The sequence below is a fragment of the Phalacrocorax carbo genome, chromosome 2 (genome assembly GCF_963921805.1).
Source record: "Phalacrocorax carbo chromosome 2, bPhaCar2.1, whole genome shotgun sequence".
In the NCBI taxonomy this organism is placed as follows: domain Eukaryota; kingdom Metazoa; phylum Chordata; class Aves; order Suliformes; family Phalacrocoracidae; genus Phalacrocorax; species Phalacrocorax carbo.
In genome coordinates, this window is record NC_087514.1 from 149,531,597 (window position 1) to 149,555,796 (window position 24,200).

At 43.1% G+C, this 24,200-nt stretch overlaps 1 protein-coding gene and 1 long non-coding RNA gene across 2 annotated transcripts; both read right to left on the bottom strand.

The window, feature by feature from the left end:
• Positions 1-1,444: 1,444 nt before the first annotated feature.
• On the bottom strand, positions 1,445-23,594 carry LOC135311797 (uncharacterized). Its single transcript, XM_064441825.1, has 5 exons — positions 23,256-23,594; positions 22,431-22,995; positions 13,128-13,666; positions 11,743-11,809; positions 1,445-6,929 (listed from the first exon to the last, which is right to left on the bottom strand). Exons 1-5 carry the CDS (start codon positions 23,592-23,594, stop codon positions 5,410-5,412), a joined length of 3,030 nt encoding a protein of 1,009 aa, XP_064297895.1. The 3' UTR covers positions 1,445-5,409.
• On the bottom strand, positions 17,896-22,404 carry LOC135312111 (uncharacterized). The gene is made up of 2 exons (XR_010371769.1): positions 20,876-22,404; positions 17,896-20,691 (listed from the first exon to the last, which is right to left on the bottom strand). It is a non-coding gene; the product is annotated as an uncharacterized LOC135312111 (long non-coding RNA).
• Positions 23,595-24,200: the final 606 nt, after the last annotated feature.

Genomic DNA, 24,200 nt, shown 5'->3' on the forward strand with positions numbered 1-24,200 from the left:
TATTAGAAGATGTAGAAACTTTGGAAAATACCTTTTCCACAGTTCTTCTTTTATAGAAAATGCTATTTAACCCAAGGATATATACATTTAACATGACAAGCTTTTACTTCAAGCTTCTGCTAAGGCAAATCCCGCAGGTCACAACATGCGTGCAGAGCTCCAAGGAAGGACTGAAGGAAGCTACACAAACTACAGCTGGCCAAGAAACTCTATTTTAGCAGTAACAAATCAATTATTTAATGCAAACAAGAGCTGTCTTGGATCCCCCTTTTACAGTCACTTAGCTTTCATACATCCAGAGACAGTCAGTGAAAGACATGTACATGTATAGATATAGAGGTGCTATAGTCCAGCGTATTGGCAACACGACTATTTTGAGGCCCGCTTACTACTGAATTCTGTCAGGTAGCACTGCCACAGCTAATACTGTCTTATTTTAAGGCAAACCCTCCAAGCAGAGGAAGAGGCACCAGGCTTGGTTGCGCAGCATGCTTCTAGACATGTATGTATGGATGTTGTACAAGTGAATGTCAGACCCCTGGCGAGGAGCATAGGGTGAATCTGAGAGAGCCATTGCACGCAGCAGTCAAAGATCAAGGTGGTTTGCACTGTTATGGAAAGGGCATAAACCATATCAGCTGCTGAAGGCCAGAAGAGAAGGGGCAATTTTAGATCCAGCCTGGAGAAGGATGGTTCTGTTTTCACCAGTATTTCACAAATACTTCTTTTCTCCTTCCTCTGAATTTCACCCTTAGCTATTTTAGGCTACGTTAATGACATCTGTACTCCCCTTCTTATAGGAATTATTTTTTCTGAGCCCTTCAAGTCAGTACAAATGCAATTGGTGAAAAACATATCATGCAAAATTTCTCTTTTTTCTTTCATTCAGATCTAATAAACAATAACATCTCTGAAAAGAAGACACAGTTGTATAATTTAAAATAATCATCAAGAGTCTCTCCTGAGAACACGAGCTGTAACTTTCACAGACCCTGACAAAAGCACAGCTGTACTACTGCAAAGGTCTGACCAGGATGCCCCACAACACCTTCAAAGCTTCCACAAATGAGAGAGCCTATGAAGCACCAAGGCAAGACAAATTTTTTCCTTTTAAAAAAATGCATTCTCATTTTTCTTCCCTGTATTACTAGTGTGGTAGCAATGACCAAGATAAACTGTACTGCTCTTTTGACACAAGTATTTATTAGTATAGTAGCATCAAATGCAATTTTCATCTTCTCAGATCTACAGTTACAACAGAGGGAACAGAAAATGGGTAGACTAAATGATCTCTAGAAGTGTGTGTTATTACTGTCCTTGTTTAGTGCCACTTCAGCAAACATGGGTAACTAATTCAGATAACATCTGTGAAATCCTGGCCCCGAAAGCGTCAAAATTGCAATAGCTGCAATTAGTCTTCCTCAGAACAGCACAAACACACCAATGAAGCCTTATTGTTTTATTTCAGTAAAGTTCTCTTAAAACATATTACAACATAATATTAACAAAGGCAAGTGTCTAAACAGTATTTTTAAAACAAGGTAATATTTCAAAAGTAGGAAATTTCATAAAAAAGCACCACTTGAAACTAGTGTAGTTTTCACAGTGTACTGCCATCTGCAGAGACCACAGAACAGAGGAAGCATCCACAATATTAAAATAGACTTAACATATATTGCCCAGTTTTGACTTCATAGAAAGCACAAAAAAAATTGTATAGGCAATATATTCAGGTAAAACCTTTGAACTTGCAAAATGTTTCACAATACAAAACAACGCAGGTTTTTGTAGGCCAAATCCTTTTTCCTCCCGTATGAGCAGCAGTAAATTATTTTCCTTCTGTAATGATCAAGTCTTCTATAACAACCTGTTGCTCATTATCTGCATAATATAAGTGAAATAACCACCTGCCTTCCTGGATGTATTAACTTAAACCCTTTCTATACAGCTAGATTCTGCCAGGCTCAGACTTATGCTATTACTTTACGAATACCTCCATTGGAAACACTCTCTGGCAGAAAGGATTGGAGAGACTGTCTCCAGCTATTTTAACCATATTTACGAACATGGTATGAAAAGATGCAAAAGAAAAGTTTTTAAATGAATTCCGTACTTCACAGTATTATATTGTGCTACTAATAGAAAGAAACCATATGAAAAATGAACAAAAAAGTTCAAAAGTTGTAAATATAATTAATAAGATATACCTGTCAATAAAACATGCAATTTATTACAGCAAATGGGATAAGTGCCATAAAATTAGCATTCATTGTACACTGCCTGATTCCTCTTGAACCTTATCTTACTTAGGATCATAGCTGCACCACTTAACATTGCGTGGTATGAGGCAATATATATCATTTTCATAGATGCAAAGGCTATATACTATGCTGTTAATTAGGCTATCATAAATCCACACTGACTCCAACACACTCCAAATTCATTATACTATAAGCAAGGTCAGTGAGTGGCCTGAACTATGGATTCAGGCTTTTTTTTTTTTTTTTTTTTTTTCCAAAAGGGAGAGATGCAAAAGAGGCTCAGATGACCAGCCTTTTCTTGCTTGAAATAAGGCCAAGCTTGCTGTAAGTTGCAATTAATACTACACAGTTAATAAGACTTTTTTTTCCCCCATCATGTGAGTACCTTATCACAGATGACATTAGCAAAACAGTATTAGATGCATTATCAACACCAGATGGATGCAAAAAACTGCATTTCTGCCACTGTGCATCTAAAAATCTACTCTGAATTTAAGGGCAATTATGGGCATGCTGCCCAGGATCCTCTGAGAAAATTTACTACATTGAAGAATTCATACCCTGAAACCTCTCTTAGCTGAAATACTATTCACTTGTACCTCCCTAGTAGTTTTTGTATCATTTAATACCGGTGTGTTTAAATGCAAGTACCACCAATATGCGCATAATACAGGACTTGAGCATCAGTCTCTTCCATATCCAAGAAATTCTACTGATATCACAATCTCACTCAAATAAAGTATACTCATATAAATCATGTCATTAGATTTCTATATGCTATATAAAGGCAAATGCTTTTTATGTTCAAGTAACATCTGCACTTCACTGAAGTTGCACCAGGTTATATCTAACATCGGATTCTGGTATCTGCTACACAGGTTTAAATCTAGAATGACTTAAATTGTCATTATACTGGGGAGTGGCAGCCTTTAACACAACTGCACAGCACAGAACAACATAGGAAAATAATGGGTTATGTCTGTGAGAAAGTCACTTTCTTCACTTTCTCTAAAACAAAAACGTAAGTGTATCATTTTGAGCCTTCTCTAACATTGTCTTCCCCTGAAGTCTTACCTTAGAAATAGCCAGGCCTGCTATCTGCAAAGGTCCTCTCACAGCACATGCATCCTTCTACACAAAGCAGAGGGATATATCAGAAAACTTTAACTCCCATGGCATTTCATCTTTGTTCGGTCTGAGTAAACTTCCACAGTGAAGCATCCAGAAAAACTGCTCTGCTCCTAGTTAATGCAGCTCTTGTGTATATAACAGATACACAAGCTCTCCTTCCAGAAGTCTCTCTCTACCACTACAAAATATCCCTGTAATGATAACAGTATTTTGCAAATGTTGAACACCTTTAATATTAGCTTTAATTCATCCTTCCTTATGACCTTGCGAAATCAAATGAGAGCCTGGCTACACACGGGCTCAGAGACTTCTGTCAGAGACTTTGGGGACACCAGGACTGAACTTACTGTGGTTTGCAGACTTACGCTGGCTTCAACACAATGCCCAGTGAGGTATCTTGAGATGGACTGCTTAGACTTTGCAGCTGAAAGCAAGAAAAACTCTTCTCTATTTGGAGCAGGAGAACAATTTGTCCAAAGCCTTCATCTTTGAATATACACTTGAAGAAAAAAAGGTGACAGAAAGACAACCTTCGGTGTTACGGACACAGTTATAAAGTTACAAGTAAAAACAGAATGACCAGGTAGAAGTCTTGCACTTGGGTTCATTCTTTTACAGAAAATTCTAGGAGACTATACAGGAAAAACAGTGTGACAAACCCCAAAAGAGGTGAAGAACAGAGGAAAGTACACATATTTTAGATATACATACTCAGACAGGCACCTACATTAAAGTTATATTGTGCGTAATATTCCTTCTTTCAGTAAGGTTGATGTAAGGCAGCCTGCAAGTGCATTATTAATGTCCCTCTTCTATAATTACGTATGTGACATACATGGATCTGTTCTTTAGTCGGAGTGGTAAAAGAAGGCTAGAAAGAGCCGAGCTACGTGACAGAGCACGGCATTTACTCCTAACAAAAGAATGAGAAAGGAGAGTGAAGCACCATTTGTGGAAGAGAAAGGAGAAAAAGAGAGAGAAAACTCTATGTAGATTAGAAAAAGAAAGAATAGTTTGATGGAAGAGTTGGGAGAAAACAAAAATCAGTGTCACTGAACACACCATTTCTTTGAATTAACAGTGATTTATCAAAAAAACCCACAAACCCAAATGTTTTTAAATTAAGTATCCGTCAGCAAAATAAATATGTTTGTAAATTGTTTTCCTTTTTGGTCAGAAAAATATTTTGTCATTTATAAGAAACAGAATAGAAATTTGTTTAATTTCCAAAAGTCTAATTTTCAAGACATTCTTTTAATACTAATTTCTTTTCTCCTATTACTCTTACTTTCTAGAATAGATTTCCTTCCTTCTCATCCTGCAACTTTTCACTGGCAAAACTAAAAACAGGAAAAAGCCTTCCCAAATTAATTAAATGTAGATTATTTCCAAATGAAATTAGAACAGTCATTAGTTCCAATGTTTTTGTTGTAAAAACAATGTTCTATTTTTTGACCCGCATCCATTTCTACCATATTAAGCATGTATACTTCAGTGTTAGCATATTATCATCTCTAGTTTCAGGCATGTTCTCTCCATTTATAGAAAACACAACATTTTGTAAGATGGAGACCAAACAGCCTCAAAGTGGGTTTTTGTTATTAGCCTGTTGCAGCAAAGAAACTGAAAGCAGGTTTCCAATATTTGGCTGTACTGCTTTCAGCTGAAGCACTACATACTAGGTATGTATTTACCCTCACCTGCAATTTTTTGTGGTCCAGAAATAAACAATTTTAAGAGACTGCTTTATTAAAAACAAGAGAGTTTGATCTGAATTAAAGGTTCCCCTGCCTGAAGATGTTAACAGAAGTAAAATTCTGGAACACTGAAAGCTCTCTCTTCTTTAAATACTATCATTCAATTAAGATTATATTTAAATATTCCTAAAATGGAGAGCATTTTAGTGGAACAATCTGCTCACATCAACACAGTATAAGGTGTCAAATATGCATAGAATCAGAGTAGAATCCAAATGCAATTGCAATCTCAACTCTGTGCTAACTTCACTGCACAGAAATTAAGATGAAATCCATAAAATAGATATACTGGTTCCATGTTCATGAGTGATCTGATTGATCCTTCCACGCACACAGTCAAGAGAAACTGATATCAGTGTTCCGTTACGCACTTCAAAAGATGCACGGAGGGACACACTGGTCCATATGCTTCCCTCTGGCATCTGACCTCCAATCTGCTGAGCAATTGCTGTGGGTTGCATGTGATCCATGGTCAACTGATTGAGAGTCATTTTGAGCACATTGCATGAGTGGATTAGCTTTAAGTTAAATGCAAGGCTGGCAACTCCCTTTTCAGTAAAAATGAAATACTTCTGAGCAAGCTGTCCAGAAGAAACCAGTTGTATCTCTTTCTCATTGGATGAGACCTGGGTGAAATCCAGCAATTTGTTTCTCACAGCACCAGTTGGCAGACCTGTAACAGAAACTGTGGCTGATATGGCACTAGAAACTGCTGAAGGGATCCACATGAGGCTAAACATACTAATTCCAGAACTATCTCCAAAATATCGAACATTACACTGTGCAGGAGAAAGTATCTCAAAGCTAATCAGATCTCCAGCACCAACTTTTGTGGCCCCAGAAGCAGATATTGATGTGTCTCTGTAATTTACCCCAGATTTAAATACATTCATTAATTCTCTGTTGGTACCATTCCTATTGATGTAAGAAATTAAGGAGAAGCCCTCCCGGATACACATATGACCCATGGAATACAGTGCTTGGTGGAACACAAATTTGACAACACCAGTTTCAGTGAACTTTATAGCTCTTCCATCATGAGATAAACTTAGCATGTAAGGGTCAGAAACAGAAATTATTTTAAAGGTAGGTCGATAGTTGGTTTGGTAATGCATTGCTGTTGACATCTGTGCGCTGAGTGCCACAGCACCCGTGTCGTGGGACAACCAAAACAAACTTAGTGGGGTATTAAGATCATAAATATTTAAGTCTTTACTTTGATTGCAGAATTGATTTGGGCTCCTCAAATACACAGAAAGAGTTTGGCTGGGCTCCACTTCAGCAGCACTGCTTAAACTAGTGCTCTGGAAGTACCTTCCTTCTGGCTGTTCAATGCGAACACCACTTAGTTCATAGCCTTCCTCACTGCCATTTAGCTTTAAGGAAAGTTGTAAAAAATTCCTGCAGTTGTGCTTTACTGCAAAATTTAGGTCAGTCCACAACAGACCATGCTGCCTGAATACCAGGCTGCTATCTTCAACGGATAGGATTTCACAGGGAACCTTTCCCTTTATCTTCAAGTTCAAGCCAGAGTAGACCTGAGAGATGCCAGACTTTACAGAGGGTAGAACGATGTTTGCAACCCAAGACTCTGAGAGCTTGTTTTCACTGTTTGCCGAACAAATTGTATCACTGACAGTAGAACAAGGCACGGCCACCATTCCATCTTCACATCTTAAACATGCTTGGCATTCCTGCATTTCCTTATTAAAGAAATACTCTTCTCCACACATTCCCAAAGCTGCATCTTTCTCAGCAATTCCAAGGCATCGGAAACCACCTGTTCACAGGAAACAGATAATTTTTATTGTCATACCTTTAAAATACTAAAAATAAGAACTCTACAACTCCACATATCAAGTGTTTTTGATAACAGATCTAATCATACGGGAGAAAACAGAAGATAATTATGATGGTAGATCAGTTTGTGCTCTTAAAGGAACCTTGACAGCAAACAGAGGAAATATTAGGTGTAACTCACCTTGCCCAAGCCAAGTCCAGTGGTTTAGAGTGGGAAAGGTGCTACATAGGGGTAAACCTAATCAAAACCTGTGATGGATCAGATACAAAGACATTGCTCCAAAGACACTCTCTCCCTTCCCTGAAGTAAAAGGCATGGTGACTAACCGGTGTACTAAGCAGCAAAGATATTTTCAACTAATGGAGAGTTCTCCTATACAAGGAGAAATGTGCACTGTCTGCCTGGTCATGTAGTTGTGATTGCTAAAGCAGTGCTTTTCAACCCAAGGGACACTGACCCCGGGCATTCTGTGTACAGTTTTTAAAGAACCTGCAAGAGACAAGTAAGAAAAACAAAATTGTAAACAGCAGGCTTAAAATCATTATGCAGAAGTCCACACATTTAAAACGTGGAAAAACACTGCCTTCAGACACAGGACAGCAGTGGTTGTGATGGTCTAAAGTTAAAATAAAACACTGCTGCAAACAATAAAGAGAATATCTAGAGGTGCCATTTGAAATTACTTTATTTGACATAAAGTAATTCTGTGCTGTTAAACGCTACACCATGACCTCATTGGATCAAAGAATGCACACCCAAAGAGCAGGGTTTAAAAACAGCCTGTAATTTTCTATGGCAATTTTCCAAGAGCATTGCCAGCTGTCAATGCCTCCAGCTGGAGCAACCGGTGCCCAAAACCTTTGTGCACAGAACCTTCAGGATCTAAATCAACACACAAGATTTGAGGCACCCTAAAAAATAACCACTGCAGCTTGTGCCTCCAAGCTTAATCACTAGTGCACTTCTGTTTTTTTACCACCATAATCAAAACTTAATAATCATCTTTCTTATAGCTCTTCTTAAATATCCTTTACTATCTAAATACCATGTTGTACATCTGCTTTATTCTTCAGCTGGGAAGTTGCTATATCTGGGCTGGGATTTGCTCTGAGACTGGGACTACAGCATTTGACGTGGACCCCAACAAGCCATTTTTCTCCATTGCTAACCCCAGGGTGGAGCTGGCTATGCAGACTGCTGATGCAGGCAGAAAAGCTCACCACGCATACTGTGAAATGCAAGACATAGCAGTACACATGCACCTGGCCCACAAGGGATGTCAGAATATTGGCTAAAATTAACTTTTGATATTACACCAGACACTGTGTTAATTTATACAGGCTTCATATATCCATCCTCATATCTCTTCATCTATTTATGTTTCACTCGCTTAAGCGATGATTCTCCACTAACACTGACATGTAGAACTATACAATTTATTATGTGAGAACATTCTTTCTGAGACCAGGTATCATTTTCCCAAAAGAGCTCTCTGCAGAACAGTAAGATTTTTTTGTTTGAAAAAAAGTCAAGAGAAACTTAACACTTTGTTCCCCTGAAAGTGTCCAGCTTTTTTATGAGAAACAAAAGCCCAATAAATAAGATCACATTGTTTCAACTAAGAACACTCTAGAGGGAATACAGGAAAAAAAAAAATCCCAAACATTCATTTTGAAACCAGTTTTAACCATGGTGTAATTGCTCACGTCACTTCTTTACCAGTTCTACTTCTCATATCAATGGCTCTCCCATCACTGAGAAATACTGGATGAACTGCTGTTGAGTACACAAATACAGCTGGTTCACGTAGCAGAGAAGATCTGCAGTTGTGTCTAGAAATACTTTTTGTGCTATTTGCTTCTTTAAAATATTTTAATGTACATTTAAGTATTTTGATAAATATCAAGTTTTACCAATACATACGGTAACTACTCTCACCTATTTGCTGTCTAGTCTTTTATTGATTAGATCTGGAGCAGGTGTTTCCCCTGTATGTACTTCAAATAGGTGACATCAAAGCAGCATACAGAATGCTTCATACTGTGGACACAGTGGCAAAAGCAGCATCCTACCCTTTTCCCAGGACAGGTCAAGCAGCAGACAATAGCCAAACATCAGGAAGCCCGCACAGCAGCACACTGTGCTGCTCCCTACTTCTCTTCACCGCCTGACAACCTCTCCCACTTCTGCCTCGCTCCTGCTCTGGGCACTGCTGCACCTAGTTTAACAGTGAGCAGCCCCGCTGTACTCAAGCTGGTTTTGTGAAATTGAGTATCTCTGCAGCCCATTTGCGAGTTCTCACCATTCGTGGAGGCCAGGCAACTGCAAGGTAATTAGAGTAAGCCATGCATATATTTTTCTGCTGTTACTACCAATAACTGCCTGATGCAAAGGTGACATTCAAGCAGATTAAGTATGGGAATCCATCTCTTTTTAAACCCTCTATGTCAAATTTGGATCATCACAAATCAACACAGCTAATTACATATTGGGGGCTATTTGTCTAAGTTCTCGTTCCTCTTCCCCCTGCATCCCACAGTAAGTTCTACAGTAAGTCCTCTTTAGCTTGCATGGCATTGTGGCGGAAGTGCCTTTGGTTGACTCTGCTTGGTGGATTCACACCAAAGACAACAGTCTGACCACACTCCCTTGACTGTCTAAGAAGCAAACCATGCACTGGACTCCATTTTTGCTGATTAGGTACCTCCAACTGTCATTGCTCCTTGATGACTAGCCTTTAATCAAATAACCTAACAACTCTCATCCCAGATAAAATCAAGAAAAAGTAGCAAGGGAAGAAGGTATGATGTAGAGGAAAGCGGAAGGGTGAAGAAAGAGATGCTCCTAGTTGCATGTTCCTTTATTGTTATTTGCTCTGTCTCCCTTCATATTGTACCATGAACAGGAGTTGCTACAGATGCAAAAGTCTTTGCGTGCTGCTCAAGAAACCACATACAACATCTGGAACTCATATGTCAGATCACATCCCTGTCTCCCTTACATTACCCGAAACAGACGTTCAGTTTGAGCCTCCTTTTTGACAAGTTAATTGCATCTTGTATAAGATAATGAGCTATCATGAACAGACAGGCTGAAAGTAGCAGTCCTCTCTAAAAAAATAAAAAGAATGCTCTCTTCCATGACAGACAGGGACAATGTTGACAGGATATTCCAGGTGATGGGAAATAGTTTGCTCTCACATCTTTACAAACCACCATTAAAACTAGGAGAGGAGAGATCAAGGGAAGAGTCCTTTTGTTTTAAATACATTGCTACGGCCTTCCTGTGGTCTGACACATCACAACTATCCGTCTGTTTCTTGGCAGTATTTTGCCCTCACTTACTTTCTTCCAGCAATTGTATAGACCCGCTCTTGATCTGGGTCCCCCCACCACCAAGCCCACTGGATAAATTCCTTACAGCCTTCCCTCTTCCAAGCCACAGACTAGAGCAACACCAACTGACTATCACATTGGTGGCTCTCCCTTCCTAGGGCTGGGGCCCTGTGGGCTTCCTTCCACAAAACCACCAACTCAACTGAACCCAGTCTCTTACTAAAGAGCAGACAAAGCCTTACACCTTTCCAATGCTCTGTCTCAAATTTTGTACCCTAAGCTGTCTTGCCACTAACTGCCCACCACTAAGGCTGTCTAAAAGTGTCTTGCCTCCTCTTTCATAATAGCAAGACTGATGGTACCTCCTCTACAGCCTTTACCATGTAAGGCATCGCTAAGTGCTCTCTTCCTCTAGTCATTTCCAGTTTTCTGTGGTGTTCGTAGTAATACCATCCAACCTACCACAGCTCCTGCCCAGAGGAAGTAAGGACAATGTAAGTGAGCCCATGTCCTCTTTTAACCCTTTCCTAGGATCAATTTCCTCTCACTTTTTTCTCCACCAGTGGCAGGGCAGGAATAGTAAAAAATCACTCAGAATCAGCTGAAAACAGCCCCTGCCCCTCAGAGAGGCTGCACTGTTCTTACAAGTAATAAGTCTAGAGGAGGAAAAACATAAAACCTAATGAAGCCCTCCCTCGGTTATTTGACTGGGAGTCCTCAGGTAGCAGGCACAACTGGTGAAATGCTCTATTTGATCACAGTTCCTTTCAAGTTTTTTTGGCTGACCAAAAATCATACAAGTAGAAAGAAACCTAGTACCTAGATATAATTTGCTCAGTATGCCTACTAATTTTGCTCTTTTGTGTCTGACTGCCATGAGAATTAATGAAGGCAAAGTCTGCAGTGCAGAACTCCAGTCAAATCTGTCCTTAAATGTCTGAAAAATTCCCCTAAGCCCCCACAAATGATGGAATCTGTTGATCGTTCCTCAGTATTTGACCATATTGTTTCTAAAGGAGAGTAAGATTGATGGAGGAAGGCCCTATAACAACCTTCATTAGATTAAATCAAATATCTACCCCAGTGCAGCAAAAGGAAAATGACAACTATTTTTCTCCATCAGGAATAATAGCTGATTTTAACCCCATTTGCACCAGCATAAACAAGAAGGAAGTGAGGTCATAAGTGAAAATTAAAACCAACGCATATAAACCCCCATGAAAATAAGGTAAAAGGGACCATCCAATGCTCCTAGTGGATATTATGTCCTAAATAGTCTATTGTCCACAAGAAGTGCTATCAACTTACAGCTGAGTGTTTTTCAACCCCTTTGATACCAACAAGCTGAGCACGTCATTACTCACAAACATACAGGCCTGAGCCCTTATCTGCATCTTTGGCCTGTTCCTGAAGATCTAATTATCTTCAGTCTGTAATTATCAGAGAATACAACTTACCCGGAGTATTCAGGCATTTTACCCTCTCACCACAAATGCTTGGAGATTCAGTGCATTCATCTCTGTCCTGTAAATCACAAGAATTGTATTGAAACACTTTAACGCAACAACTTAAATTTGAAACAGGCACTCCTGCAGGCTCTGTTACACCCATCTGCTGGTAAAAGGCATATGTAGGGATGGAGAGGGGGCTCATCCCATAAGCATGTGGAAACAAGACACCTTGTTTTGGATTTGTCACCCATTTTAACAGCGTATCCAAAAATACTGCACAGTGTCCACAGAAAGCCAGTAGTGTGCAGATGACAAGCTAAATGGATTGGTTGTACAGCTAACACTTGTTACAATGCAAGCTCTGTAAGACAGTATGGCATCCTTGAGAGCAATGCATCACTCGATTGGTCTTAAGTACGTTGTAACACTTGAGACAGTGCTAGGGAAGGCCCTTAAAGACATTTAGTCTGGGAGGAAGGTGCTAACTGAAAAACACACAAGACAGGTAAATGGTAAAGTAGTATTTCCTGTCAACAAGCCCTCCTTTCACCCTACAGCAGGCAGAGGGGAAAGAATAACAGGCTACATTTGCATTCAAATGCTAGTGTTAAAGAAAACTGAGACTAGCAGAAAGTGAACCTGACAGACTCTTTCAGGTTCTCTTCTCAGTATTTTAGGCTTAGGTCACCAGCTGGGCTCATGTTAAGCTAAGAATTGGGGGCAACACTTGGTAAACAAGACACTGCTTTAAATATCAAGTTCCCCATATATCCTAGGACTTTTAAATATGAAAAAGCGACGAAAAAGCCATCTTATTTTGCTTATATGCTGCGTACGTATTTTATAAGAAAATGTATTTAATAATAAAAGCATCCATGTTCTATATTTTTATACGGTTGTATGTCATGTTTAAGCTGGAACTAGTTTGTACATTTGCTTTAACTGACAGCTTTTGTTTCTGAACTTATAAATAAATATCTGACCCCCAATTTTGCTTCGTAAAGCTTTCCTCTGCTTTTCAGAGATGACTAGGAGTTCCTGTAGAGTGGATTGGGATTAAACAAACAAATTTAGCATGTATAAGTATACATGTTTTAGGACATCTTTTCCTACCATGATGAAAAGAATCAAGGTCCTGCCAGCTGTCAGGGTTGGGAAAACGTCACACCCAACAGCCACAAACTAGTGCCCCGTTTAGAGCAGTAAATCCTAAAGAGAAAACCCACAAAAAACTTCAGGCAGACTTTGAAGCCATAGACCCATTTAGTAAAACACATGCTTCAAACTGGATCTGTCTAGCTCTCCAAGTAGTTATTTCCAGAATGTTACCCCAGTATGTCCAACACAATACTCCATAAACAATAACTGAAAGATACAGAATTATATTTCACCTGGCAAATCCGATCAGAGTTTGCAGAACACTCAGCCATTTGGAAAAAGCCAGCAGGACACAACGTGCATTTTTCACATTGTGAAGGTGTCTTTTGGAAATTGCAAAATTCATCACTTTCACAAAGGCCACAGTCCAGCAAAGACTCCCCAACACTAATCACTTTTGCATCCACTTCTACTTTATGTACAGAGTATGACTTCTGGAGATGATTTCTGACCTGGTTCTGAAGTCCTTGAAGATGACTTTCAAAATAATTTTGAATATCTTCTTGCAAACTCTGAAATGACATTTGTTTTACTGTATCAAAAAGCATGCCATACTGGACTTTGATCAGATCCATTTGCTCATACATTTTTCTTTGCTGTTCAAGAATCTCCTGTTGCTGGCTAACCAATACGTGCTGCTGTTCAGCAAGTTTTTGCTGCAAGTCGACAATGATCTGCTGTTGGCTTTTTAGCATTTCAGTAAATTTCTCATGCCCTTTTGCAAGGTGCAGCTGTAGTATTAGGGCATCTTCAGATGGAACTTCATTTTCTCCTGAAATACAAATGATTGATTATTGTCCCAGAAAAGTATTTTTCCAGCTTGCTGTATTATCTCTTCAAAGGCATTCAAATTTTAAGAAGTTAATGAAAAGTCTCACTAAATTTAAGTCATGATTATAAGGGCAGTTCCTTTACTATCATTGTAGCCCCTTCATGGGACCACAAGGTCTTCCATTTCATAAGCAACAACATTTATGGTTGTAGACATTAAAAAAGTTGTAATCAAGCCCCCTGCTTCCAGGCATAAATTAATCATCACTGGGGTTCAATAACAAATTAATCATTCCTATGCTCAAATACAGTAAAGAGCAAATGGTCAATTTTCACTGTAGAAGCGATAAAATGAGGTAATAAAACTTGCTGAGCATACCAAGATATTAAGGGCAGTAAAAGTAAGGGTCAATTGCAAAGAGCTGCAAAAGGAGTCTATAATACTGAGTAGCAGCAGTAAAACGGCAAAAAGAAACTCAAAGGAGATAAAGGTGAAATGAGGCACCCACTGGAAAAAAAAAAAATCTAAGTTTTTTATATCCGGTGTTGTACTTGTAGATTATTACCACCACTTGGAAACAATCTTGAGGTAATATATCTAGATATAGCCGTTAGGCTACAGACCCATGTAATAATCAGTTCAGTGTCCATCAGAGGTCAAAAAGGCAAATAAAATGCTAGGACTAATCAGAAGAGGAATATGTAACAAAAGAGAATGGATCATGATGACATTATATTAATCAATACAGCATCTTTCATACAGCACGCAGTCCTGGTTCCCCATCTCAAAAAAGGGCACAGAAGAACTCAAAAAGTTCACAAAAGGGCAGCAAGGAAAATCTATCATACGATACTGCTACAATATGAGAAAGTAGGTGGGACTTTTCAGGCTCAGGGAAAAAAGGGAAACCAAACAACTGTGCTATATTACAAGTGTCATAAAGCAAGCGGATATGGAAAGACTCTTCACTCCTTCTTCCAATACAAGAATTAGGGGATACTAAATGAAGACAGCAGTTCCAATACATATTAAAAGTTCAGTCAGGTCCAGAAAGTTGCTGGTTCAATATATAAAATAAAATAAATTTGGGGCTTTAGCTGATACACAGACATCAATAAGGTTCAGGAAATTTGAGCAACAAACTGTTGGAGCTGGAAAAATTATCTAGGCAAATATCATGCCATGCTTTCCTTAGTATCTGCTGCTCCACCCTGCCTGAGAATCCTGAATCCAATATGGTCACTCACCTGTTCTTATGCAGCACTGAATTTTCTTCAAGTGCAGAACATCAGGGATGAGACAATGAAAAAGATCATAGCCAGTTCCTGTTTCTGGTTCCTAAAATATTTTGCTGTTCTGATACTTTTATTCATGGCACAAGACACATTAATTTTTATTTTCCAGTATTCACTTAAATATGAAGGTAGTTTGCAGGGTACTGGATTTGAGAAAGTGAAGACCAGGATCCAGGAAAGGCCACCGTCCCCATCCAAGTTGGAAATTCCAGACTTTGAAATTTCTGGTAAATTATACTCCCCAGATGTCTTTCCTAACATGAAAAAGTAGTTCTGTGAAGAGCAGAACCAATGTAATCCGATCCCCTGTGGATTTGTGTCTTCATTTAACTGGCTAAATAAGTAGCACTACCTTTGCTACCTTTCTTCCTCAGAATACAGAGCAACACCAAGCTGCTTTTCTCCTACCGGCCAAAAGGACTGCCAGCTAGAACAAACTTCCAAATGCTCATATTCCACTCTCTCCTCACTTTAACCACCTCTTACAAAGTTTATACAACCTTGCCTACTTTTAATACCTCTGCCTGTTGTCAAATTTGCCTGAAAGTAGCCCATTGACAGATACTGGGCAGCAAGACAGTTACAAGCACACTGTGATTGCCTATCAAGATTTTTCACCAACCTACATGGGCTCCATTTGTGCTTGAGGCTGGAAAGACATTAACAAATTCCTTTTCACAAAACATTTTGCTCTCAGAAGTCTGGCTTACAACGCAGAATACAGGCAGAAAAGCACAGGTCTTTGCCAAGTATTTTGGCTGTACAAGTGACAACACAGTGCAAAAGGACTACACGATGTATCAGCAAGAGATGACTTACCTGGCCAAATAAAGCATATGCACCTAGAAAAACAGCTGATGAAAGCTGACATATTGAGGCTTTGGCTACCATGTTGACTACTGTTACTTGTTTCTTGGTAGATCTCCCTCTAAGTTTTCTGAGAGGGACTTCATCCTCTTGCCCTGCATTAATATGATTTCTTACATGCTGGGATCACATGTGAGAACAGGGCTCCATGCTAGTACTGCAATACGTTTATCAATAAAAATAATATAAATATAGTAAATAATGAGCACAATATTCTTATAATACTAGAAAACGTAAAATCTAAACGCATTCTCTTAGGAAATGGCTACATAGTACTAACAGCCATCACATTTACTGTTGAATGAGCTGCATACATGTTTGCCTTTATCAGCAACTTCAGAGAGAGATGATCTTGACTTTAATCTTGAAATGTTAACAAATCCAGGTTTGTAAGGAACAAATAGTAATGCAAGTAACAGCATTAAACTCCTCCTTTCCAGGCCTTTTGACGCTCTTTCTCAATGAAATAGAAAAAAAGAAATAACCTTCATGGAGGTGAGGAAAAGTCCAACTGCACCACTTAAAAGTCAGCCTGGGGAACTGCCTCTGGGGAACTGCGAGAGGGAGTGAATCCTACAGTCAAGGATATATTACCAAACCACTTTTTTCCAAAACCCCTTTTCCTCCAGTTCTCAGTGGCTGAGATTCGGGGACCAATAACAATAACATTTGGAATTATTCCAGCCATCACAAATGTCTAGGCAGGGAGAATACAGACTCTTCTAAGACAGGGTTATTGGGCTCTTCCTGTCCTGGGAATCTGGGCTTTTCTCACACATGAGCAAAGCTATTAGAGAAAACAAAGGTTAACTAAAGCCCTGATTCAATAAGAGACATAAAGTAGACCTTATTTTTAAGCACATACTTAAGGAGCATTGTCTTCAAACAGTAATTGTCTGGCTTGCTGGCAGTAACAACAGCTATAATTTTAAGTACTGACTGCAGTGAAGCTTACTCACGACAGACCAGCTTTCTATTATCTCTGCCCTAAACAGTCTTACGGACCATTGTAACAATGGCTACATTCCAGTCAGTCAATTAGTTTTGCTCCTTTGGCTGTCTAAAGCTCAGCTGGTGAGAATATGAGGCCTAAAAAGTCCTTTTTGACTCTTTTTTTGTTTCATTTTTACCCATTTTGCAATACTATGACTAAAGTTATACTTATCGGTACAAGAGGCCCTTCGCTGCACAGTATAGTTGGTGCTACTGGCAGTTCACAACACCAGAGCAACAGAAAGACTAATAAAGCTCTTGCATGGAAGAGAAGACTCTACTGAAGATACACTACAATCTGTTAAAGAGAAGGGATATCTTGTTTGCCAAAAAAAATCTATAGTCTAAAATAACTCAGATGCAGAATGCCCTAAATGTGGCCATCTTTCTCTCCATTAACTATATAAAGGTAAGGCACGGTGAACATGTCAGATAGGGATGTCTCTATCACATACATCTAAAATTATCAGAATTTCACCGCAAGTGATGTTTACACATAAGTAGATGTTAGCAATCCTACTTAAGTACCTTTCCACATTGCCCAGACAAGCATCAAACAGGTACACCCACTAGCAACACTCAGATGTTCCCATGACCACAGATGCAGTATTACATTCCTTGCACATACACACCACACACAGCCGTGGCAAGATCTGTTTGCAGACATCTATCTGCTCCATGCTCCAAGGATCAATCCATAGTGCAAACACAATATCACAAACGATCCTCTGCTGCACTTCCCTAGTATACCTGGAAAGGACACGTCATCCTGAGGGCACACTGCATGGGCAAGGTAGCCCTCAGGCACAATCTGGCACTGCACAAGGGGCAGAGGCTAAAAGCAGGCAGCCATGCTACTGCGAGGAAGGGAAGGCAAGGTCTTCATTGGGACCAGAGACCACAGAGCCATCTGATGGTGTCAGTTGCTCCTGGTAACCACAGGAGATGAGAGCAGTGGGCTGCAGGCACTGCTCAGTGCACAGATAGGTATGGCAGCTGCACATTATTTTGCCCAGATGCAGGTGTTTGCAGCTGCAGAGAAGTCTGCCCAAAAGAAAACAACAGAAAGATGGGTCTGATGGGAAAAAATTAAGGATTTAATGACAATTAATGAGAGAGAAGAGAAACACAGGGGAACACAAAATGGTAAGGCAACAAAAACAGGTCCTGTGCATTCCTTCTTTTGGGATGCCAGTCTTTCATCTGAAGCAAGGTGTACTCACGGTGCTGCTGAGAAATAGCAGTGACAATCTTGCAGAGGAATGGGCTCATCTGATTTGAAAAGGGAGTACAAGTTTGCATCCGGCATCTTCACCTGGCCAACAGAAGCAGTGGTTCAGCTGCGCAGGCAGGAGCTTTCCAGATAGTAGCTGTAGTGATACTGGTTGAAAAGATGATGAAGATGTTTGTGTGACCCCCATAGAAGGGCTGTGCTGGTTCTGGCAGGCAGCTAGCTGATGGGGAGTAACAGTCACCTGCCTCATGCAGATGAGCCTGCAAACACAGGCACAGTGCTAGGAATCAGCTAGAGCCTCTGATACTGGCCACTGACTTGGAGGGCTGACATCAGGCATGGTCTTCAGCAAGCATTCAAGTAGACTGCACCTCACATGAATGGGGCTACACAACAGGTTGAACAAAAGATTATTCTGCTCACTAAAACACAGCCTCCTCTGACAGGTAAACTGGAGGGGAGGTCTCTCTTAGCGACTGAAGAATAATTACAAATCTACTCATGCATTGTTACAGAGTTAGTAGTCATAGGTTGGGGTGGGCCACCAGGCCTCCACCTGTGGATAGTGAATTAATACAGGCAGAAAAATGGCCTCAGGGTCACCTAGGCAGCATATTCCAGTTCCCCTGATGTCTGAGGAGAGGGCAATGGCAAAGAAACACCCCATGCGGCTAGCCTTAGTGTGATGTCCTGAAATGGTAACCGGACAGAAATGTTCCCCTAAAAGCAAGAGAAAGACAGGAACAGTCACTGACCTGTTTCTTCCTGAATAGACCATTTCTTCTGTTTTCAGCTATAGCACCTTAGACATGAAAATGAAGGGCCAGCAGCCTTACGTTTCTTTCTTCCACCAGGAACTAAATGTGCCTTTATCCTTGATCTAAAACCACTAGAGATCCCCAAGACAAATTCTCTGCACATGGCTGCCAGAGAAACCTCCTTCAGGTTGATTAATTGAGGAAGAATTAGGAGGATGGTGCAGGATGTAGAGGTAGCAGATAATCTGTCATAACTTGTGTTCTTTCTGACTGCATGACATTCCTGGATTTCTTGGAGGCTAAAATTAATTAATGATTGCCTGGGCTGGAGGCATACACCTGCACTGTCCATAAAATGTATAGACATCACCCTGCGGTAAAGCAAAAAGATGTACTGTGCACAGGAAAAAAAATACTGCTGTTATTTTCTTTGCCTCCTGATCACTTAAGTCACATGCTGAGCACATGGTGCAGTCTCACCTCACAAGGCACTGCGAAGAGGACTGGGAACACACGGCAGCCACTCTTGAGTGCTAGAGGCAACTCTGTGCACTCTGACTAACCCCAGAGACTCCTAGAGCTCAGCTGAGCCTGTCTGCAGCATATCCACTGCTGCACTCAAGAAGTCCCTAGATTTTCTTCAGAGGGACTTTTCCTGGTCCCCACACACTACCAACCACCACCGGCAGTTCTTCTGAATCTGATTCTTCTCCATGAAGTTACATCTGCACTGCACATCTGTAAGATGGACTCCTGCCACACCTGCATAATGAGATTTATCCACAAAATTTCATGGCAGGAAAGCCATCATCTCCACCATACAGCCTGGGCACAGCTCTTGAGCGAGCTCTCAGTCTCCCCTAGCAGGGCTCTTTAGAAGACTAGAACTGCAGTATGCTTTTCATGATCCTTACCTGCATTTGCCCTGTTGTGTTCACTCCATGCTGTTTGAGTAGCAGCTCTCCCCAGACAACCATAAAAGCATTTCCCCTAATTAGATGTCTGATAATCACATTTTGTTGTTCTGTTCTAGTAGACAAGCCATGCTAGAATTGCTATGCAGAACCATGCTCATTTCTGAGACCCACCATTCCACCTGCAAATGGGGATTGAACAATGTACCCTCTGCACTAATGCAGGAAACCCACTGACCTGTGTTCAGGTGGTCTCAGGCAAATGCAGGGAATGTAAGAGGTTGCAGGCAGAGCAGAATACTGGATGCTTGCCTGTACCCTGACTTGAAGGAAACCAAAGACTGTCAACACGGCTTATATTTTTGCTCCTGATGCCAAGAACGTGGAATTTCTGCTGGCTGTTGATGAAACCAGTATGCTATTCTTCCACTCCTAGGAGAGAAAAATGCCTTGTGAAGGCCTGGGTCCAGTCTTCGGAATGGGCAAAACAAGTACATATGTTCTTCGTCCAGGCTGGACAGAAGTATGTCTACAGCAGGTCTCATCCACACCAACTGCAGCCATGATTGCCGCAGTGGGCCTGGGTGTGAGCTGGTGCCAAATGGTGTCACTCGCTGGCCAAAAGGCAAAACCAGCGAGAGCGGAGAACTTCTGAGGGTGCAGCTGTCCTCATCTGAAAGCTCCCTCACACACATAAGCTCACGTGTTATCACAGGTTTGCCCACTGTGTGCTTCCATGATGACAGTGCCTTCCATGAGATTACGCAGTTTAGTGGGCAGTGCTGTACGCTGCTTTCCCTCCAACATAGAGGATGCTCTCTCTGCCACAGGAAGGAGATGAGTGCACAAATCCATGACTGCCACAGGCCCTAAGGTATAATCCATTCTTGACACAGTCAAGGATTTGGTAAGGGAAACTTCTAACCACACTTCTGTTCCTCCAAGACTTCACCCAGCACGAGGCCTGCAAAGAGCATAAAATTGGAACACCACAGTGAACTCTGCATCGAGTCTCCAAAACCCCCAGTGTCTTCACCCTCCAACCCTTTTGCTTTAATGTCCCTTATTCTGTTTTCCTCTGACCCACGTCAGAGGGGACAGAGGACCTAACCCTAAGGCCTAGGAGATGAGGGGTACATGTAACTTACCATGTTAGCTGGAAGTGCTGACGGTACTGGAGACTGGGCAGCACAGACTGATCCAGGTCCTCTGAAGACGGCCAAAGAACAAGATGATGCTTGGAGAAAGAGGTCATGCTGAGCTGCATGCTCTTTGTAAGACCTTCAGGTAGATACACAATGTCTGCTTTCAACACCATCCGTGAAGTATTAGTCTTTTCTGTCCATGCAGAATGCCCTTATTATTTCCCAGGGCTTGTATAACATAGAGATAGATTTTGGTAAGGACAAAGAAAATGCAAATATCTGGGTCATTTTGCAAAAAGGGAGGCATGGCGGTTATGATGATAGTACAAAGAGTATGCACAGAAGCAGAGAAAATGGAGGCTAACCATACCGACTACTCTGTTTTCTGTCCACCTTTGGTCACGGAGCATACAGAGATTCTGTGAGGCATCTGTGGGCAATATCAGGCAAGATGAAGGTAGACAGTTTGACTGCAGTAGGCACAGGGAGGGTTAAATCTCAGCCCTGGGACAGAATCACCACTAAGAGCTGAGTCTGCTTTGGAGGAAACGTTTCTTTGTCACTTTGCTAAGTAGACACTGCTAATGAGGCTTGGCATGGGCTCTGGTGTCTGAAGCAGCCACAGCCCTTGGGTTAGCCACACACATGACAACGTTTAAATTACCTTCTTCATGCTTTCCATTAGCTTTTCACATCAATGGGGAATAAAATAAATCACACTTCTTCATACATTTTATAACTTCCAGATAAGGCATTTAACAGAAACTGAACTGCTTTGCAGTCATTAAAGATCTGCTGGTGCTTTTCATGTGGGTAAATCCACAAATCCCAGGCAATTACAAAACACCTTCCGCTGACCTGTGGGTATAATCATGGACATACCTGGCTATTACAGGGATCCTAGATTGACCAGAACTGTGCTCTTGTCAACTGACAGACAAGTGTTCTGAATGATGTGCAGTAAAACAGGCTCGTTAATTTCTTTAGGGTTTGGGGGTTTGTTTGCTGGCTATTACAGCAAGACTATTTGTCAGCAGCAGCAAGTTTCTTACCAATAGCACCAGTCCATTCATCGTGGGTGTGGAACGTACACACACTCCACCGAAGCCTTGTATAATGTTGGTATAAATTAAAACCACCAGAACTACCAGATTGTGAGGGGAGAGATGGGTAGAGGTCTTACTCTTGTTTAAAAACAGCACAGAAAAAGGCTTTGCCACGTTTCATCTGCTGTGGGTCTCCTGTGTGCACACATGTATGCAGCGGCAGGATGAAGGGGAGAAGAGAGGGGAGCCGGGGCAGCAGTTCCCCCCAGGTCACGAAGACCAGTGCCAGATTTGCCCCCGAATTCTCCCAAAATCAGGAGGTCGGGTGTCCCCGCGCCGGCGCCCTCACGGCCGGGCTCCCAGAGGTGCCCCAGTCCCTCGGCTCCGCCGAGCCCTGCCAGGCGTGAGGAGACCCAGCACACCCGTGACCGCGGCTCTCGGCGAGCCACGCCGCGCCGCCGCGGCCCCCCGGGGCGGCCCCTCCCGCCCGGCCCCCTCGGGGCGCCCCGCACCTGGCTTCACGTCGCAGGTGAGCTGCACCCCCAGGGCGCCGCCGCCCAGCTCGGGGCCGGCGTAGGCGAAGTCGTCCCCCGCGAAGTGGGCGGCTCTCTCGGCGGCGCGCAGCGGGGCGGGCTCGGGGCAGCCCTCGGCGGGGGCGGCGCAGCCGGGGCTGCGGGGCCGCGGGCGCAGGCGAGGCGGCAGCCGGCACTCCAGGCCCTGGCAGTCGCGGCGGGTGCCGTTGGCGGCGCAGGCTCCGCCGGGGCAGGACTCCGGCGCGGCCCCCCGGGCGGCGGGCGGCGGGGCGGCGTGAGGGGCGGCGGGCGGCGCCTTGCCCTGCGGCGGCCGCAGCGGCGTGGCGGTGTGGAGGAAGGAGCGCGGCGGGCGGCCGGCCCTGCCGCCGCAGCGGGCCCCGCGGCAGGGCGCCGGGGGCGCCTCCCCGCCGCCGCCACCCCCGCCGCCGCAGGGGGGGCCGCGGCAGGGCTCGGCCGGGCCGCCCCCCGCGCCCAGCAGCGAGAGGCAGACGCCGAGCCAGCAGCGCGCCCACCACAGCCGTCTCCCCGGCATCTCCGGCCGCGCCTGCAAGAGAAGAGAGGCCGCGGCGGGTCAGGGGGAGCTGCGGAGCCCCACTGTGCGGGGCGGCCCGAGCCCGCCGCTCCCGCCGCCCCAGCCCGGGGTGCGCAGAGCTGCGGACCCACACCCACCCCGCCCCGTCCCGTCCCGTCCCATCCCATCCCTCTGCCCCTCGTTTTTGCAGGTCCCGCCAGAGCATCCCAAAATCGGGGAGAACTTTTCACACCGCCCCCGTCCCGTCCCTCCGCGCCGTCTCCCCGCGTAACCTGCGGGAAGGTGCGGGGCAGCGCCCGGAGCAAGTGCGGCCTCGGGCTGGGCTCCTCGGAACGGCTGCCCGCAGCGGGGACTGACCTCCTCCGAAAGCTGGAGGGGAATGGAAATGTGCAACATTCCTGAGGCTTCGTTAGCATCAGATTTCCCAAGCGCCTCCCTTTAACTCCTTCGCTCCTCCAGCCCCTCCGGCCGCCCGGGGCGGAGGAGGGGGCTGCCCCACACCTCCCGCCGGCTCCGGCCCTCCCGCGGGGCCGCCGGCGTCTCTTGGCAGCGAGGGTTACCCCGAGGCGCCCGGCGGGGGTGTGCAGGCATCTTAAAAGGTGGGCTTCCATTCCCAGTGGTTTTACTTCTCTTGAAAGACAATAATAGTGACCCCAAAACAACAGAAATGAAGTACACGCGCAGCGCAGTTTCCATTAAAGAAAATTTCATGCCGCCGGAAAAAAGTTACTGGTAGTTTGGATTTCTTGTTTGTCACTTTGATCCTCAGGGACCTACGCCAGAGACAACCACGATCGGCAGCTGCCGTTTTCTCTGAGGCTACTGGCAGCCGCAGCATAAACCGAAGCGGAGGACTGATTTTGACTGCAAAATCAGTTTTGACTGCAAAACCATGCAGCTGCGGTGATATGCATCGCTTTTCGATAAAGCAGCTTTCCTAGACCCCTTCTAGCAGCGCTCACACCGATGTGCGAGAAGCAGCATACCTTTCAAGTGCTCTGAAGCGTGAATAACTCCCCGCAGCAGGAGCCACCTCCCTTACCTAATCTTTTCCACATGCTACTGGGGGAAAGCAACACCAAGCATGTGTCCACTTCAGCACTAACGGCGATGCCGCATTTTGTCTTTGGCAAGTTGGCCAACACAGATACAACAGCTATGGGCAAAGAACAATTACAGAAAACATTATTTATTGATCCATTATCTTCAGCTTCCTT

Coding starts and splice junctions, on each gene's coding strand:
- LOC135311797 (XM_064441825.1), bottom strand. CDS start 23,594: ATGGAAGCCCACCTTTTAAGATGCCTGCACACCCCCGCCGGGCGCCTC. Junction 22,996..23,255: donor TGCCCCGCACCTTCCCGCAG/GTTACGCGGGGA, acceptor CTTCTCTTGCAG/GCGCGGCCGGAGATGCCGGG. Junction 6,930..11,742: donor AAAATGCCTGAATACTCCGG/GTAAGTTGTATT, acceptor TCCTGTGAACAG/GTGGTTTCCGATGCCTTGGA.